Source organism: Acinonyx jubatus, chromosome C1 (assembly GCF_027475565.1).
Source record: "Acinonyx jubatus isolate Ajub_Pintada_27869175 chromosome C1, VMU_Ajub_asm_v1.0, whole genome shotgun sequence".
NCBI lineage: Eukaryota > Metazoa > Chordata > Mammalia > Carnivora > Felidae > Acinonyx > Acinonyx jubatus.
Window position 1 is genome coordinate 14272649 of NC_069381.1, and position 14806 is coordinate 14287454.

Sequence of the window (14806 nt, forward strand, 5' to 3'; positions counted from 1 at the left end):
GAGTGGTGCCGCCGCCTGCGCAGACCTTCCCCGAGCTTGTGTGTGGGTCGGCGTTCCGAGACCCAGGCTCCCAAGTGTCCCAGCCCTTTTCTCTTGGTCGCCACTCCACGACAGGGGTGCCGGCGTCAGGAGGTGACGGGCCAACCCGAGCGCGTTGGGTGTGTGGGTCTGTTGGCCTTCCAGGAAACAGCAGGACCTCAGAGCCAGAGAGAAGGCCCTTCGAGGTTCCACCTTGCGGACACTGCTAGCCTGGGGCTTGGTCCCAGAGTGGGGGGCCAGAAAGCACTTGGATGGACATCTTCAAAAGTAAAGCGTGTGACATCAAGGAGCCAGCCACAGAAACAACCTTGCTGCATGTGTACACAGCACTTTGAAATTTGCAGAGTATTGACATAGCGATGGCCTGTGTGATTCTTCTTTCGGTTTGTCTAACGCTAAGTTTGGGCCAGTCACGGGGTCTTTCCGTTTGGGGTTTCTGTGCCTGGCGCTCTGCCCGGAGACCTGCCTTTTCCTGCGTCTGTTTCTAGCTTTCCACTCAGGGAGGTTCTGTGAGTCTTCCCTGACCACCAGCCACACTGAGCACCTACTGTGTGCCAGGTACTGTTCTGAGCACAGAGAATCACACACCAGGTGCCGCTTCTGTTCTCTTTTAATGGTAGTACTTACCACTGTATGGGATTAATTTATTTTCCTGTTTGTTTATTTGACAATCTGTCATCATCCCCACTAGAATTTAAGAACTCTGAGTGTAGGGGGTCTCGGCTACCTTGTCCTCTGCCGTGTGCCCAGCCTCGGGGACTGTGCTGGGCACTTGGTAGGTGTCCAGAATTTAATGAATGCAAGAATTGCTCTTTATTCCTCTGGCAACCTTGTGAATTCTCATCATACCCATTCTACAGGATAGGAAACTGAGGATCAGGTCCAGGCTGTGCAGAAGCTGTAGAGGTAATGAGTGCCAGAGCCAAAGCCAAAGCCAGAATTGCCACAAAGCTCTTTCTCCTGGTGAAGACAGCCCAATACCATGAATGGAAAAGGCACTGGACAGGGTCAGAGACCAGTTTCGAGGGCAGAGCCGTTGACTCATGCCCCTTGTGGAATGCTCTATGCTTCCAGCTCCTCATTGCCCCACTGGCCAGTAATCATTAAGAAGAGCCGCTCTACCTACCTACAGGGCTCTTGTGAGGGTCAAATGGGTCAATGGTGTGCACTCTTCAGGGGCTTAGGGGCTTATACATGATCATGCGGGTTTTGTGCAAGATGGAATAGTAATAACCATATGGAAGCGGACGCCAACAGAAAACCTTCAGGCAGCCCCCCCTTTGCTCAACGTCTGGTGGCCCCTTCCAGCAAGATTGTGTGGAATGATGCTGGACCAGGCACCACTCCACACAGTGGTTTTGCCCGGTCTCTAATTTGCTTAGAGACCCTTTGTTGAACACTCTTGACTCTGGACACTGGATCCAGTTACAGCCATGCCCACTTAACCATTCTCACCCCAGCCACCCCCACGGAACAGCACACAGGACCTAACCCATAACCAAGGCTATAGGTAGGAAAGGTGGAGAAAAGATGTTTACCCCTCTGGCATAGGCTTTTGAAAGTGTCGAGGTTTGGTGTTGTGCACTGAAGAATTTACTTTCCTCATCTGTAAACTGAGGATAATTATGGCCTCCACACCTACAAGGATTGTTGTAAGATTCGGTAAGAAAATAAAGGATTTTTTATCGATATTTTATTTAAAATATCGATTTTAGGGGCACCTGGGTGGCTCGGTCGGTTAAGCATCCGACTTCAGGCCAGGTCACGATCTTGCGGTCCATGAGTTCGAGCCCCGCGTCGGGCTCTGGGCTGATGGCTCAGAGCCTGGAGCCTGCTTCCGATTCTGTGTCTCCCTCTCTCTCTGCCCCTCCCCCATTCATGCTCTGTTTCTCTCTGTCTCAAAAATAAATAAACTTAAAAAAAAAGCTGCTGAGGATTCAACTCAGTTTAAAAAAATATAAAATAAAATATCGATTTTATTTATCGATAAGGATTCGATAAGAAAATAAAGGGAAAGTGCTTTGAACAGTAGCACGCAAGACACGCTCAGAAAAAATAAGCCATTACTCTCGGTAAACATCGTTTCTACTAAGACGGCCTCTATCAGCTCCTCCCAAAGGAATGTTTAGGGGGTTGTGCTGGAAGGAGACGCCTTCTCATACCCACTACCTACTTCAACCAGAATTTACTGAAAGTTGGTGAGGTTCTAGCCATTGCAGATACAGCCAGGGAAAGAACCGAAGGATTTCCAGCAAAGACATGGAGTTTGCATTCTAGTTTATGGGGGAGAGGCGAGACAGACAGGAATAACAAATAGATAATCTGCCAGGGAGCGGTGTTATCAAGAAAAAGGGAAGCAGGGTGAAGGGCACTGACGGAGGGGATGCTATCACTGTGGTCAGGGAGGCTTGCTGGGGACATTGGAAGTGAGAGGAAGCCAGCAACTGCAAAGGTGTTCAAGGGGGAATGTGCTTGACACTTTCAAGGAAAAGGCCAGAGGAGAGAGCGGGGGGGGGGGGGGGCAGGGCGCGGGGGAACAGACGAAAGTAGGGAGGCAGTGAGGGCCATATATCACCGTGAGCTTTGTAAAAAGCTGATGCTGGGGTCACCAGATTAGAGCAAATAGAAATACAGGACAACCCAGTTACATATGAATTTCAGGTACACAACAAATAAATACTTTTTAGTGTGAGTATGTCCCACTGTTACCCAAACCATACTTCTATTAAAAAATTATTCAGGGGCTCCTGGGTGGCTCAGCTGGTTAGGCGTCCGACTCTTGATTTCAGCTCAGTTCATGATCTCACGGTTTGTGGGATTGAGCCCTCACCCAGCGTCAGGCTCTGTGCTGACAGTGTGGAGCCTGCTTGGGATTCCCTTTCTCTCCTCCTCTCTCTGCCCCTGCCCTGCTGGTGCTTTCTCTCTCTCAAGATAAATAAATTTAAAAAAATTCATTGTGTATCTGAAATGTAACTGGGTATCCTATATTTTTTCTGACAATTCTACTTGAGCCCGACCCCCAGAGATTCTGATTCTGTCGATTTGGGGTCTGGTCAGGCATAGGCTGGCACTTTAGCTGGCACATGAACTTACATGAACCTCTTGGATCATACATGAAAAAGTTGTTCCCTTCAATCCTTATTCCACTGAAAACATAGTTTAATGCCATTGCATCTTTCTTTTTTTTTGAGGTACAATTTAAACACTTTTTTTAATGTTTATTTATATTTGAGAGACAGAGAGAGACGAAGACACAGAATCCGAAGCAGGCTGCAGGCTCTGAGCTGTCAGCAAAGAGCCTAATGTGGGGCTCGAACCCACGAACCATGAGATCGTGACCTGAGCTGAAGTTGGACGCTTAACTGACTGAGCCATCCAGGCGCCCCAAGGTACAATTTCTTTAATGTTTATTTTAATTTTGAGAGAGAGACAAAGCACGAACAGGGCAGGGGCAAAGAGAGAGGGAGACACAGAGTCCAAAGCAGGCTCCAGGCTCTGAGCTGTCAGCACAGAGCCCCACGTGGGGCTCGAACCCACGAGCCATGAGATCATGAGCTGGACCCCCACACAAAAGTGAGCTCAGATGCTGTATTTGCCTTTATGTATCTGGCTTATTTCACAACACAATGTCCTCCAGGTTCCTCCATGTTGGAGGACCACAATGGAGGACTCCCTTCTTTTTTTAGGGCTGAGCAATATTTCACCGCGCTCTTTTAGCATTTGCTAATTTTCCTTTTTAGCAAAGGGAGAATAGGCCTCAGCTCAGAGCCTTTGGCTCTCCAAAATACCAAGTTAGGATGTGATCTTTCTGGTATTTATTTATTTCATAGCCTTTGTATTTTGGAATGGTCTCAGACTGATAGAAAGTTACAAAGATAGTACAGAATTCTGACCTAAGAACCACGTGTCCTCCCCCGTTTCTCCAGTGTTAGCCTGACACAGGGCTCGAACCCATGAACCGTGAGATCATGACCCGAGCTGAAGTCAGATGCCCAACCGACTGAGCCACCCAGGCGCCCCTCATTTTTTAAGTTATTAAGAATTACTTCCTATAATGCAAAAAGAAATTTTTTTTAATGTATGACAGTGACCTATTTCTTTTTAAAACATTAAGCACAGGGGCACATGGGTGGCTCAGTCAGTTGAAAGTCCCACTTCGGCTCAGGTCACGATCTCACGGTTCATGAGTGTGAGCCCAGCATCAGGCTTTGTGCTGACAGCTCAGAGCCTGGAGCCTGTTTCAGAATCTGTATCTCCCTCTCTCTTTGCCTCTCCCCTGTGAGCACTCTGTCTCTAAATAAATAAATAAATAAATAAATAAATAAATAAATAAATAAAATAATTAATTAAATAAAAAATATCTTAAACATTTAAAATAAAAAATGAAACATTAAGCTCAGAAAAATGGGATTATTTAAAAAAAATAATAGTAAAAGTGGTATGCAGACATGATAAAAAAAATTCTTGATTTCCTTCAGGTTGACTTCACCTGTAGGAAAATCCTCCCCATGGGCTGGCATGATGGTTACCAGCCAGATGGGCGGTCTTCCAGCCACGCCAGTTTCTCTCACTAGTCTTTAGAATGTACGTTTCCAAAGGATGGTAAGCCACTGCTATGACTATCAGACATTGACCAGCACGGTGGCCCACATCATGACATTGATGACTTATGGAGCATAAGATCCAGAGGGAGGTGGTTCCATAGTTGGTCCGGTAGCTCAGTGATGTCAGCAACGGCCTACACTTTTTCCACTTTTTCTCACCCTTGGCACGTTGGACCACTCTGTCCTGTGGTCCAAAGATGGCTCCCTCGGGGGCACTCATCCTTCAGTAGTTATGTTCAAAAGCAGAAAAGAGGAAAAAGGGAGCTCTCCTCGTGGGCCTTTCCTCATGGGATTCTCCCCCACGGTCAGGGTGGAAACGATTTCCCAGAAGCCCCCTCGTTAGGATCACATGTCTGTGTCACATGACCATCCCTGGCTGCCAGGGACTCTGGGAAAGGAAGGATCTGGCACGCAGACTGGTTCAGACCCCTGTAGATGGGAACAAGCCAGCCCTAACATTTGTGGGGCTCAGGGCGAAAACACAACATGATAAATGAAACATGTCCAGCCCGATAGATACACCTTCAGAACCACACAGAAGATCAGGCGTGGATTTAGAACCCTTCAGCTCCTTGGGGTTCCGTGCCAGGATGTGGCTCCTGGCTCACTGACCATCCTCCATCTCCCCCATCCCATACCACATGAGGTCTCACACACAGGTGTGTGGACACTCCAGCCTACACATCTGAGCTCTGTCTGCCCCTCCCGCAAACAACCGCCCTTGGCCACTCCTCAAACCTAGGTGACTGCACCCTTGGGAGAATGGGTCAGGGAAGAGACTGACTCCTATAGGCTGGACGTGAGCTCGGGGCTGTTTGGAGAGGGGATATCGGGGTACTAGGTATCCACAGTGTGGGCTTAGGTGGGCACAACTTCTTGGTTTTGTAATTCCTCTCTCCATTGGGATGGGCATGGCTGGAGGAGGGTCAGAGTGGGGCTCTCTGAAGGGTGGGGCACGGAGCAGAGACTGCTCTTGCCAGTATTGATTGGGCACCCTACTGCCCCCCCCCCCTCCAAAATCAGGTTTCTCTCAAGGCAGGAGGGACAATGGCTGTTGAGCAGGCAGCCCTCAGTGTCTGTCCCTGTGTAAATTCAGTGGTCTTAAGTCTTACTGACTCTCACCTTTCTAGGACCTAACCCAATGCCTCGTGTTTGGCAGGTGCTCAGCAAATAGTTTCTGAATGGTTGAGTGCATGGATGAATGAATGAATGAATGAATGAATGCTATTTGAAACTGTTCTTTATCCCCCTCACACAGGAATGGATGCTATTGAAAGCCAGAGTCTAGAAGGGAAGCCCTGAGGGAGTTTGTTCAGGGTCCAGGGCAGAGCAACAGCCCCGAACTCCTGACGTCTTGTCTGCTGTATGCCCCCTCCACACCATGCTCACCTCCAGTGGACACTTCTTTGTCATGCGTGCGGCCACAGACTTCTCTCCGGGGTTTGTTGCCATTTCAGACTCTCTGGGCTGCTAGGGGCTCTGACTGCTCCCACACCCAGCCCTCCATGCCCAGTGTTGGACCTCTGCCACCTGGTGTATGGGACCCTCCCCACCATCATGGCCTCCTTCCTCCCGCTGACAAATCCCCAACTCAGACAGGTCTGCTCTCTGCCCCTGACTATGTTGTGTACTAGCCAGCTCCCATGCTTGCCTCCCATTTCCTGCTGCCTGCGATATTCTCATTCAACCCATTTTTTTTCCGGCTGTTCAAATCAAATCCTTGATTCAAGACCCAGTCAGTTCCCGTAGCCTTCCTGAGGCTTGCCTTGGCCGCCCCAGCCCCCTTCCTCCTGTCTGCCCTAGGAACTCACCGATGCTGTGTTCTGCCCCAGACAGTCTTCCATTTAACACTCAACGGAGGTCACAGGCCTCACCAAGCACTGGCTTTTATGTTGGGGAAGGGATGAGGAGGTATTGGAATTCTCTGGGTAGCCAGCCTCCTTAAAGAGAGATATTCAAGGATATGACAGATATTCAAGGATATTCAAGGATATGACAGCATGGACAGGCAGGATAGGATTGGCAGACAGCTAGGACTCACCAAGACGGGTGATCAGGGAAGTCAGGACATGGGGTTATCTTTTTGCCAGCCAGAGGCTACGTGGCCTCCCTCTTGTCTGCCTCTCTGTGACTTTCAACTTCATTAGTCACTTGCATCCAGCCTCCTACCTTTGACATGCACAGGGCTCCATATCAGCTCCTTAACTTTCACTGCACGTGACCTCGTAACTCAAGCACGTGCAAATGAGTCAGGGTTCCTTTGGTTACAAGAAAAAACAAACCAGTCAAAATGGTGTAAGCAAAGAAAGGGGATTTATTGACTCGTGTGACTATTGAAAACTCCAGAGGAAACTCAGGTTTCAGGCATGCCCGACCCAGGTACTCAAATAAAATGATTAGGAAATTCTCTCTATCACGGAGAATGCTGGGCTCAGCTTCCCCCTGGGTTGGCTTTACCAGTAGAAAAATCTGTCCCGTAGGGGAGCCAAGACAGACACCAGAAAGTCCAGACAAACATTCTACCAGCTTAGCAACTCTGGTGGAGAAAACACCCCCTCCAGGTAGTGCCAGTAAGATTCCTAGGGGGAGCTGTCACTGGCTCAGCCTTGAACCAAACCCTGTGGCCCAGGCTAATGATGCTTTGATTGGCAGGTTTGAGACACATACTCTCCCCCCAAATACAAATATGGTACTATTATCATCAGAAGCCACCTGGACAGAGATTAGGTGGGGAGGAGGCAAACCCCTCAAAGAGACCTCCAATAAGGTGGAGGTTGACCTCTAATGAGCTGGAGTCAGGGTGGAGGATTGGGGTACATGCCTGCTGCTCACATAGGTTCTCTACGGGGCCATCAGGTACTGTCTGTCTTCTCAGTGCCCCTCATTCTTCTGCAAATAGCACCATTCTTTGAGGTCCTTCTCCTCTCTCGTCACGAGATTCCATTGGGGCTGCCAGTCACAGCCCTGCTGGTCACGGAGGGCATGTGACCCAAGAGGACCAATCAGAGTCCTTCCTTGGGATTTGTCATCATTTACCAAAGGAAGACACTTTGTCTGTTTCTGGAGGTGAAGCTAGGAAGACACCAGCAGGAGATGGTCAAGTTTCCAAGCTAGTGGAAAAAGCTGGTCGGAGAGAACAAAACCCAAGTGCAGAGAGACAAGGAGACAGAAATGGGGAAGAGTAGTCTGAAGGAAGAAGGCCCAGGCCCTAATTTCATCGTCACCAATGCCCACCAGGAGACTGCCTTTGCCACCTTTTGGTTATGTGAGCGGTACATTCATCTTTTTGCCTAACTAGAGCGGTTCATGTTTGCGTAATTGGTGTGTCCTCTGTGCCAATACACCATGCCAAGTGGTCTCTACAGGTGTTCTTGTTTGATGCTCACTAGTCTGTGATTATTTCCCCTTTTTATAGATGCGGGAACTGAGGTTCAGAGAGTTTGAAATAAGGAACTCATTCATACAGCCAGTAAGTAGCCGAGTCGGGCCTCACACCGGACAGACTGTCTACGGAGCAACCCATAAAGCTCTATATAACGCTGGGTGAGCCCTTTAACCCTGGGGCACACATCTCAGCGTGGGGTTAGTCCTGGAAACCAGTTTCACACTGAGTCGTTGCCCTCAAACCGCTTAGACTCCACAGCGTTGTTACATTGGGCTTAACTGATTGTTAAACTATGAAATATGCACAGAAAAGCACATGCACGATGTAGGCACTGACACCCTGGGCTTTAAGTCTTTAACCTGTGAAACGGGGATAATAATTCAGTAATTGTAATATGATTGTTGCAAAGATTATTTAGGATATTTAGGAACCGTGGATGATGAATCGAACGCCATCTCTAACGTAACAGGCACTTTTGGTGGGGAGATCACTGGGCTTCTCCGAGCCTCCATTTGCCACCCATAAATGGAAGAGGTAGGATCTAGTCTTAGGAGTCGATCAGACCTGACTTGAACTGACGTTGTCAGTTCCGTGCCACAAGACTCTGGGCAAGCTGTTGGCTGAACTTGAAGTGGCCCCGGCTGAAGAGTACAGGGCCAGCATAGGCCCAGGGCAGGTGCGGTATAGGTTCCAGAGTTTTCTGAATTCTTCAGAGACTTCTCTACTGACCTGGGAAATATTCGTCCCTTTTAAAAAAGGTGATTTCAAGATATTCAGAGAAGAATACAAAGTGCATAAGAACAGCTCTGGGCAGATTCAGAAACTTGGATGTGATTTCTCTTTGAATGTGTTCTATGCTGTTCCTGCAGCCTGAGATATTGCAGGCAGGTCCTTCATTCCTGGAAATGCTTTCCTCTGCCACAAAGAATTCATTGCTCTAGCAGAGGCTGAGAAACTTCCTCCGGGGATTTGAAAGGAGGTCCCAACAATGAACACGGGCTGTCAGGTGAGATGAGCAAGTGCCTATGGGTAAGGAGACGGGTGGATTCCCACAAGCCCCTGCCCCCAGCACCCACTAAGTCAGGAAGCTGTAACCACATGGAGGAACCCCATCTCTTCTTAATTCTTCACCCTTCATGCACCCACATACCACGAACGCTCATGATATGCCTGGAACGTTCCATCAGATACAGCTAAGTGACTCAAAGTCCAAACTCTGGAGTTGGACTTCTGCGGTGCACTCTTGGCCCTACCACTGCCTCACTGTGTGATCTTGAGTCAGTTACTTAATCCCTCTGTGCCTCAGCATCCCCGTTGGTAATTTGGGGGTAATAACAGTACCTCTCGTACAGCATACGTGATGGCATATGCAATACGCTTTACGTGGTGCGTCCAAGTCACGTTAGCAATTATTTTGCTAATTGTTGTTGGACACGCTGCTGATGCTGAGGCCGATAACAGAAGAGGTGAATTCTAGTGCCCAGGCTTTAATAGACTTCCTTATCAATAAGATCAAATAACATAAGATGAGCCTGTTAGTGCCTTCTAGAACTCAACCCATATCTTTCTCCTTGTCTTCTCCCCCGCTTCTTTAATTCCTTGTGATCCCCAGTGCCCAGCCATGGATGACTTCATTACTCACCCAGCAACCCTATGAGATATAGGTGAGGTGGCTTGTGAATGGTGATGCTAGAATCAAGCCAGGTATGTCTGACTCGAAGGCCACAGAATAGGGAAATGGTCCAGTAAGGATGAAATTTGGCCTCTCCCTGCCATTCCTAATTCCCAAGCACAATTCCTAAGTGCAGAGTTCTCCACCAGACTGGCCGGTTCTGGACAATTCTCCTACTCTGGACCGGCTTCACCCCATTGTCAAGGCCAGCCCCCTGCCTGCTGTCATAGTGAACAGACCCCCCGAAAGCCCACTCACCCACCAGGGTCACTGGTTGGTGATAAAAGCAGCCTGTTTGGACATGGGATTCTCATCCAGTAGCACTCTGAATCCTCATGGGGGCTCTGGGAGGTGTGTGGCATCCTTGTCCACTTTATAGGTGAGCAAAGTGAGGCTCAGAGAAGTCCTGTAACGTCTACTGGTCACACGCCAGGTCAGACTTAGCTTTGAGCCTAGGCCTGCCTCTCTGATTTCTTCCACATCCAGGCTTTTGCAGCCCTGCCTGTTTCCTCCGTTCTCTCCCCCGGCCCCGGGACAGCCTGCACCAATATTGGCCTCTAGTGCTCTCCATGAAGATACTGCCAGGGGCCAGAAGGTGGTTGGGACCAGCTGGGCTTCAAAGTGGGTGGAAACAGCACTGTCAGGGCCTCTTTCCCTGGGGGGGTGGGGGTGGAGGGCACACTGGTTGGGGGCCATGTGCCCACACAGCTTCCTGCAGGGGAGGTTGGGGCTGGGTAGTAAAAGTCTCTCGGAAAGCCATTGCATTTTTATACTTCTGTGTTCTCTGTCTTTAGCATAGACATCGCAGGACATAGCATGACATTTAGCATAGACGTAGAATGGGTTCTGGAATTCTCTGGCTTCTCTGTGCACCTGATCACTGGAATTCAGAGGATCTTGAGATTAGTTCCCTGTTTTCCCTTGCAAGCCCACAGACAGCAACCACCCTTATGGTTGTTTCAGAACTGTACGCGAAGGAGGCAGCTTAATGGAGCAGAAAGAACGCTGCATTAATTCCTTGGGGAGCTCTGGAAGCAATTGGCTGTGTGACCTTAGGCAGATGAATTTACCTCTCTGGTCCTCAGTCTCGTTATTGGCAAAGTGATTTCTACTTCATAAGGTTGGGCTGAAGATTCATCTAGATGACGCACATGAAGCAGTTAGCGCAGCGCTTGGCGCATCATAAATACTCAATAAACATGCGCCCGCCATCACGATGGTAGAAATAGTGTTGCCATTAGCAACTGAGACCTCGGTGCAGGTTTTCTTCTTGGTGGAGGGTCTAAGAACTAGATGGAATGTGAGTGGAGGCGAGTGGGGAGAGAATGTTCTTTCCCTAGCCTACTGGCAACCATCCCAAACTACACCTGCCTGAGGCCAGCTCAGGAAATGTGGAACAGTTTTCATCATTTACTCATCCTGGGCAGACAGGGTGTTCTCCACTTGGCCTTGGGCTGAGTGTGTGGGCACACGCCTGTGTACACACACTCACACACGCTCTCAGCGTGAGGAGCAAATAAGGCCAATAGCACGGGTGTCCCAGAGTTGCCTTGGAAATACCTTTTTAAGAAAAAAAGGAAGGCACCCAGACTTCAAGGACAGCTAATTGCACACGTACTTATATTTTGAGCTTTCTTCGTGTGAATTCGGGGGCGAGGTGACTCATGTCCACCGTTCAGGGACCCAGTAGTGCTCTCAGCTCCTGGGCTTCAGGGGTCTTAGGAGTAATCCAGCCCAATTAGTGCATTTCAGGGAAAATGAAACTCAGGCCAAGGGCCTTGCTGGACAAGACATACCCATGGGGCCAGGATCAACCCTTTGTGCTCTGATGGCAGAGTGCTCTCGTTCCTCTCTGACAGAGGTATGGTCTCCAGGAATGAGCATCCGGCCAGAAACTGTCATCTTACCAGGAGGAAGGGGGCAGTAGGGAAGGACCATGCATTGTCCTCAGTGAGCCCCTCTGAGGTTTCAAGTCCGCTTCCCAATTACGAGGCCTTTGGAAGGAAACAAGGTATCATCTCCCGCCCTCCACTCACCGGCACCCCCAAGGGTCCCCTCTGGCTGAGACGTCTCCCTCCAGCAGAAGCCTCCTCTGTGTCCCAGAGCAGCCTTTCTGACAACCGGCACTGTCAGGGCGGGCGGGAAAGGTGGAGTTATTGTCAAGGACCGTTGCATTTATGGGGCATCTTATCTTTATGACAAAAACTCAGACAGGAATTGAAATGCAATAAACCGGGAAAGCAACACCCGTACAGAGTTGGTTCTGTAGCATGAGACCGTGCATCTGCTGGGCAGTGGGGTCTGCTGTTTGGGGGGTGGGCGCCGTTAGTCCTTGTAACCCCGAGATTCTCTGTTAAGCCAGAGCCCAATGACCCGGGGCTGGGAAACCTGGTGGGGCTGCTGAGAGCAATTCCTAGATTCCCCTGCATCCTCTCCCCGCCTCCCCAACTCTGCCAACTAAACGTGGGACCCCCGGCCACCCCAGAACCGCTCCCGCACACAAATTCTCCCCCTCCATCCCTGGGGGCGATCACGGGGACACCGAAGCCACCGGGCCCTTTGTTGAGATGGATGGGCATGGGGTGGGCAGCCCAGGAGGACTTCCCGTGGGCTCCGACTTCCCACGAGGAAAAATGTGTGACGGCCACAAATCCGAACAAACTGCCCCAAACGCCAAAGACCAGACAAAGCGAGAAAATCCAACCAGGCACGTAAACTGCAAAAAAAGGGGGTCTTGGTTCTATTTGTTTTTGCAATAACCTCATCAAGGCATCTGAAGGAAAACCGGGAGCATTAGCGTCCGAGGAACAGGAGGCCCCTTGTGGCCAAGTGGTATGGGCCTCCTCCCCCACCCCAAACAGACAGAAGTCTATCATCCAGGCACGTAGTTCCTGACCCAACACAGCCCTCCGGCTTTGGCTTGCAAGTCCAGCTGGCATTTAATCCCCCGAGGGAACCAGCCTTAGTTCGTAGTCCCTGACCCCGTTCGCCGTGAGCCTGATGGGGCCCAAGAGTCCGCAGGCGCCGCCTGCCCGGAGTGCACTCAGGCGATGGAAGCGATCTCGCTGTGTTTCTGTTCTCTGCAGAAAAGCGCCCCGTGGGGAGGCCAGCAGCTGCCCCGGCTGCTCCGGTGACAGCAGAAGAGGGAGGGCATCAGCAGGGCCAAGGTGATAATGACGGTGAGCACCCACCGGAGGATGCCCGGGTAGAAGAAGGGCAGGATGAGGGCGACGAGCAAGGCCAGTAGGAGCAGGTGTGCCGCCAGGCGCCGGGCCGCCACGCGGTTAACACTTGCCGCGTCCTGCCCTTCCTCTGCCACCCGGCCGGGGTGCCTGGCCGTCGAGGTGGCGGAATCCGCCAGTCCCTGAGGACAGAGCCGCACCTCCGGCCAGACCAGCCGCCCTGCCACGGCCTCCTGGTCACGCAGGCTGCAGATGAGGCCCCCAGGGACGGTGGTGGCCTGGCGGCACAGTGGGCAGGTGACGGACCAGGCATCGTTCTGGATACACAACAGGAGCTTCAGGCAGACAGCACAGAAGGGGTGCTGGCAGGCCAGCAGCTTGGGTGGCCGGGCACAGCTGTAGGGCTCCCGGCACACCAGACACTCGAGGTCGCCATCCGTGGAGCCAAGATAAGCCCTAGCAGGGCCTGTGGCCTCCGTGGCGGTGGCTCCTGTGGAGACGCGCTGGGGCTTGGCGCAGGCCATTCTGGGCACGGAGTCAGCGGGACGTGGCAGCTGGGGGCCTGGGCATTGACCGGGGGGGTCAGCCAGCGCCGCTGGGACCTGGCTGCCGTCTGACCTCAGGCTGGACGTCCCCTTGTCCTTCTCGGCAGGCGCCTGGTGACAGCAGCCGTCTGGCACCCCTCTCCCGGGGCTGCTCAGGTTGTGTCTCGTCTTACGTCTTCTCTCTAGTTATTATTATTTCTCTTCTTGAAACCTAGGGTTAATCAGTAACTTGTGGGTCTGGAGACTTTGAATTGCCAAAGGGGGCAGGGCCCGCGCCGTGAATCAGGACTTTCCTGTTGAGGTCAGGAAACCTCAGATGCCAGAGGAGTACCAGCAACATGGTGGCTCATGAGCCTTGAGATGCATTCGAATCCTCCCCATCCCCCCCGCCTCTGGAGACTTTAAAAATACAGATCTCCAGGCCCCAGATTCATCCGGCAGGTCAGTAGGGGAATCTAAGAATCTTCAGGCACCGTTAACAGGCGTCTCGTCATGATGGTGATGAAGGTGGACTGGGGAACCCACTTGGAGAAACACCACCACGGCCCGGTTTCAGAGGACACCCTCCAGCTGTCAGGATCAGTGGAAAACAGTTTGTGCCTTGTGCACATTTGCAAACAAGTGGCCTCTGAAGAAGAGAGAAGTGAAGGGAACAGAATTCTGAGTGGGTGGTGGGTGGTGGGGGGCAGGGAGAAAGCCCAGCTCAACGCAGAAAAACCAGAACCCGAGCAGCTCATGGGTATTTATTTATTTATTTATTTATTTTTAAATGTTTATTTGTGTGTGTGTGAGAGAGAGAGCACAAGCTGGGGAGAAAGAGACGCAGAATCCAAAGCAGGCTCCAGGCTCCGAGCTGTCAGCACAGAGCCCGACGCGGGGCTTGAACTCACGAACCGCGAGATCACAACCTGAGCTGAAGTCGGACGCTTTAATCGACTGAGCCACCCAGGTGCCCCCAACTCATGGGGCTTTAGCACCTGCTGCTGGAGCCAGCTCCTTTTTAGTCACAGCAGCTGTGTTAACAGCTACGGATTCATGAGCATCAAACTCGTGGCCTGCTTTGTTGCCACACGACTGACGGCAGGTGCCATTTGTTGTTAGACACGTGCATACCCAGTAGTAGTTAAGAACAGCCGCCATTTATTTGGGATCACTTTGAACCAAGCCGTCATCCGGGGGATCTTCCTGCGCAATTTCCTGGCATCCTGGCACAGCCTGTGAGGGGGCCCACTGTGAGGCCTGGAAGCAAAGACGGGGTGTGGTCAGGGCAGGCCTGCTGGCAGCTTTCCAAGTGGACTCCCATGGGGCCAGGGCCTTGTGGAATCTACCAGTACCCAAGGTCGGTTTCCTAACCTCGCGGGTCCGGGAGCTCAATCTCG

The 14806-nt window shown here is 51.1% G+C and overlaps 1 protein-coding gene across 1 annotated transcript; it reads right to left on the minus strand.

Annotated features, from left to right (window-relative positions):
- Nucleotides 1-12417: 12417 nt before the first annotated feature.
- On the minus strand, nucleotides 12418-13601 carry RNF186 (ring finger protein 186). Its single transcript, XM_015081569.3, has one exon. It carries the CDS (start codon nucleotides 13404-13406, stop codon nucleotides 12744-12746), a length of 663 nt encoding a protein of 220 aa, XP_014937055.1. The 5' UTR covers nucleotides 13407-13601; the 3' UTR covers nucleotides 12418-12743.
- Between the last annotated feature and the right edge of the window lie 1205 nt (nucleotides 13602-14806).

Excerpts from the sequence above, each read along its gene's own strand:
- RNF186 (XM_015081569.3), bottom strand. The coding sequence starts at position 13,406 with ATGGCCTGCGCCAAGCCCCAGCGCGTCTCCACAGGAGCCACCGCCACG.